We start from the raw sequence: 5,000 nt of genomic DNA on the forward strand, positions 1-5,000 counted from the left end.
TCTCTCTCTCTCTCTCTTTAATTCTCTTTGCATTCATCTCTCTTTATTCCATCCCCCTTCTTCACGCCATTTCCACTTCCTTTCAACTCCACTTTGATTTTTTTCCTTATTTCATTTTTTTTTTTTCTTGTCTTGCGTAATATTGCTTTCATGGTCACCTTCACATTTAGGCCTACTCTTATTTCAGCTTATTAGCGAAGAGCTGACGGATCAGGAAAGACACCTACACAGAAGTGAAGAAATAAGAAAGATTTGTGTATGTGTATGTGCGCGCGCGCACATACACATGGATTGGTGTGTACGTGCACATTGACGCGCACTCACCTGAGATGGTTCCTGGGTACGTTGTGGACGTCGTTGTAGACGAGCCTGAGGCGGAACATGTCGGAGTGCAGGTCCGGCTCGAGCGCCCAGGCCTGCTTGTCGCGATCATAGCACTGCACAGGTGTCGTGTTGGCCGCGAGGGGCTGCAGCCGCACCTCGCTCGTCGTGTTGGCCAGGATCATCTCCAGGTACAGCCTGAGCACGCCCTTGTGCACCAGGTCGTGCAGGCGTGTGCGGGCCGGCGACCAGCCCGGCGTGCGGCCCTCGTGGTCCGACAACTGGTCCAGGATGCCCGAGTCGGCCCGCCGCTCGCCTTCGCCCACCACCATCAGGTACCGCACGCGGCACTGGTGGTCGAAGCCGGTGAGGCGCCGCAGCTGCACGGACGGCCGCCCATCTAGCCCCGACGAGCTGGTGACGGAGACGTGCCAGTCGTAGTGGCCGAAGTGGAAGTAGGGCGACTCGAAGCGGTTCTCCTTCCGGTTGGCGACGCCGCCGTTGATGGGCGGCGGCACGCGCAGCTCCGCCTCGAACACCGTGCGGATGTTGGCCACTGTCAGCTCCAGCTGGAACTCGCCGTTCTCGTCCGTGAAGTTGCGCGAGTACAGGTCCTCCATGTTGATGAGCCGCCTGTTGCCCTGCGCCGGCGAGTCGAAGGTAAACTTGACCTGCTTGCCCGTGAACGCCTCGTTGGTGCTGAAGTGCTCTCGGTTGAGTAAGGTGAAGGTGAAGTCGATGTAGACGCGCATCCCCTCGCACGGGTTACGCCACACCAAGTACACGCCCAGCACCTTCTCCGAGCGCGAGAACGTGATGGCCCACCGCTGGTAGCCATACGTGAGCTCCTTGCTGGTCACGTCGCGGTGCAGGTCCCGGGTCACGCTGCGGGTCACCACGAAGCTGAAGACGTGGGTGTTGCCCCGGTCGTTGAGCTTCACAAACCGGTGGAGCAGCGCCATCGCAAGCGTGGGCCTGGGGGGGAGAAACAACAACGGAGGCTTTAATGCACAGGGTTAAATGTTTAGTCAAGAAACGTACTTCATGGTCACATTTTGGCCTCTGTTGCACGGGAGAAAATTGCAGGATAATCCATTCACTTTCCCAGACAGCAAAGGGCTTTGATACAAGCACATGAATAATTCATATTATAATGTGTGTGAACGACAATCTATAACTTTAGACTATGCTGTTATATTGAATATTTATTCACTAATTTCAATGAAACACACGCACAAATATATGTGTCTATATATATATATATATATATATATATATATATATATATATATATATATATATCATATTATATATATATATATATATATATATATATATATATATATAGATGATAGATATATATAGATATATAGATGATATATAGATATAGATATATAGATGATAGATAGATATAGATATATAGATATATGTTTGTGTGTGTGTGTGTGTGTGTGTGTGTACATATATATATATATATATATATATATATATATATATATATATATATATGTGTGTGTGTGTGTGTGTGTATATACATATATATGTATAAATATACATGTGTGTGTGTGTGTGTGTGTGTGTGTGTGTGTGTGTGTGTGTGTGTGTCGTTTGTAGGTATTAAAATACTGGATATAAAGGGAAGGCTGTGTTTCATATTGAAGATTTATACCGACCAGGTATACACGGGTGTGTATACACATAGACACGCACACCTATATGTGTGTGTGTGTGTGTGTGTGTGTACACGCATCTTTGTGTGCGCTAAACCCATCGTATGTGTACACACATCCGCGTGTACCTGGTAGATATAAATCTTCCAAACAAAACACAGCCTTCTCCTTCACCTTTATACCCAGTCTCTTAGTCCCTACGACCGACGCCGCCCATCCTTCCTCCGCCTTTGTCGAAGGCTGCTTCTACGACCCCATCTACCTTCCCGTCCACTTACCATCACCTCGCTTAAAAGAACTTGTCTACAGTCTCCCTCCCTTTCACTAAAAAAAAAGAGGGGAAAAAGAAGAAGAAGAGTCTTTCTCTTTCATCTATCCCTTTTGACCTTTTAGAACCGTGTGCTTTAAACTAGTTATTTTTAAAGCATCATTTTCTCCTGAACGCGAACCTTATTTTCATAATGATCCGTCCCTTTTTTCACTCTCGTTCGGTCGTTTTGATTCATTTCGAAGAGCATTCATAATACTTTGAAAATCACGTGGAGATTCTTCTGAATATCATTTGCTTTCACTTTATTTCGTCTTTCTCGTAGTTTGCAGATACGAATCGTTCTTCGCTCACTCTATTTGAAACTTTAATTAGTCTTTCGCTTTTGAATTCTGAATTCTACTGATTCCGTAATGTTTCAGTCATTCACACAAACGTAATATACGTCACATTAACTGAGATGGATTTTCTAAGCGATATAAACATATACTATTTTCATTATTTGTGTCCACTCCTCACTTGAATTATGTTATCATTTTTTTATTGTTGTTTTTACTATCATTGCTATTATTATTTTTATAATCGTTATTATCATTTTTACAACCGTCACTATTATTATTATTGTTATTATTATTGTTATTTTTATCATTATTGTTATTATTATTATTATCATTATCATTATTATCATTATTATTACTGTTATTATTTTTCTTTTATTATTATTATTATTACTGCTACTGTCATTTATTCTCAATATTATTATTATTGTTATTATCATTAGTAATAGGACTATCATTATTTTCATTATCATGGTAGATCATCAACATTTTTAACATCAATACTTTTTTATAATTATTATCATTATCATTATTATTATTACTTTTATTAATTCTATCATTAGCATCTTTATTGTTATTATAATTTTCATGACTATTACTGTTATTATTATCATCATTATTATTGCTATCAATTTTATTATCATTATTACTATCATTACTGTTATCATTATTAACATTATTATCTAGAATATTGGAATCACACTTTGAAGTTTGTATCCATTCTTTGGACTAAGTTTGGACTAAGTACGAACTTACATTTCGCATTAGTTCACTCTCATCCTTTTCAGCCATCACTCTGACTTTCACTCTGAGTGTGTATCTCAATTATTACCAAAGAAGGAGAGATGAAGGATATAAAGAAGTAGAAGAAGAAGAAGAAAAAGAAGAAGAAGAAGAAGAAGAAGAAGATGGTGATGATGATGATGATGAAGGAGGAGAAGAAGAAGAAGAAGAAGAAGAAGAAGAAGAAGAAGCAGAAGAAGATGATGAAGAAAAAGATGATGATGATGAAGAAGAAGAAGAGAAAGAAAGAATGAAAGATAGAAAGAAGAAAAAGAATGAGAATAAGAATAAAAAGATGGAGAAATAATAATGATAAGAAGACAGAGAAAGAAGAAGAAAGAGAAGGTAGAAAAAAAGAAAAAGAAGTAGAAGATAGAGAAAGAAAAGAAAAGAACATGGAGAAAGACGAAGAAGAAAACCAAAGAAGAGGAAGAAGAAGAAGCAGAATGATAATAATAATAATAATAATTCTCGTTCGCCCCTTTGGCACAACGAGACCCATTTCTGAGTAACTTTAATGGAAAGATGTCGCAGCGCAGCCTCCTTATCTCCCGTCTCTTTTACACGCCTGTCTCCCCGACTTTCACAGCCTCCTAGACACCACACAGCCTCCTTTCTCTGCATCCTATCGATTTCTCTCTTTCTTGGGCTATCTCTTTTCCTCTTGTGGTCACTTTGTTTTGTCTATCTATTTATTTATTTATCTATCTATCGATCTATCTTTCTCTCTCTCTTTCTCTCTATTTATCTATCTATTTACCAATCTCTCTCTCTCTCTCTCTATTCTCTCTCCCTCTCTTTCTCTCCTCTCCTCACTCCCTCTCTCCTCCTCCTCTCTCTCTCTCCCTTCCTCTCTCTCTCTCCCTTCTCTTCTCTCTCTCTCTCTATCTATCTATCTATCTATCTATCTCCCTGTCTATCTATCTTTCTATCTTTCTAACATCTCGTCTCTCTCTCTCTCTCTCTCTCTCTCTCATCTCTCCTCTCTCTCTCTCCTCCCTCATCTCTCTCTCTCTCTCTCTCTCTCTCCTCCTCTCTCTCTCCTCTCTCTTCTCTCTCTCTCTCTCTCTCTCTCTCCCTCTTTCCCTCTCTCTCTCTCTCTCTATCTCATTTTCTCAATTCCCCCGCTCACCTTCCCCTTTCTTTCCATATAACGCGCAGTCCCTGAGCGTCTCATAATTCCTTCCCTTACGACGTAGAAATTCCGTTAGGTCTATTTCCTGGCTTGACGTCGGTCCCATGTAAACGGATTTTCTATTCCTTTGCTATGTTTTATCCATTTTATCGAATTAATTTCACTTACAATGCTACTTTGTTTTTATTTATGTTCTCCCTCGACGACAAAATAAAATTAGATGATGTTATTTGTTTACAGTATGCGTGCATTACTTGTGTGTGTGTTGGGGGGGGGGGGGGTGTATGTGTGTGTGTGTGTGTGTATGTGTGTGAGGGGTGGGTGGGTATGTATGTGTGTGTGTGTGTGTGTGTTCGTGTGTATGTGTGTTTGTGTTTGTGTGTTCGCGTGTATGTGTGTTTGTGTGTTCGCATGTGTGTGTGTTTGTGTGTTCGTGTGTTCGTGTGTATGTGTGTTTGTGTTTGTGTGTTTGTGTGTTTGTGTTT

General features: G+C 40.9%; 1 protein-coding gene across 1 annotated transcript in view; it reads right to left on the minus strand.

Moving 5' to 3' along the window:
• Positions 1 to 5,000, minus strand: part of LOC125030449 — a 56,286-nt gene that overhangs the window by 13,184 nt on the left and 38,102 nt on the right. Inside the window, exon 2 of the mRNA XM_047620518.1 lies at positions 325 to 1,296. Coding sequence (XP_047476474.1) covers positions 325 to 1,283 — 959 coding nt within the window. The 5' untranslated portion in view covers positions 1,284 to 1,296. The remainder of the gene's footprint in view (positions 1 to 324; positions 1,297 to 5,000) is intronic.

This window comes from Penaeus chinensis, chromosome 1 (genome assembly GCF_019202785.1).
Source record: "Penaeus chinensis breed Huanghai No. 1 chromosome 1, ASM1920278v2, whole genome shotgun sequence".
Lineage (NCBI taxonomy): Eukaryota > Metazoa > Arthropoda > Malacostraca > Decapoda > Penaeidae > Penaeus > Penaeus chinensis.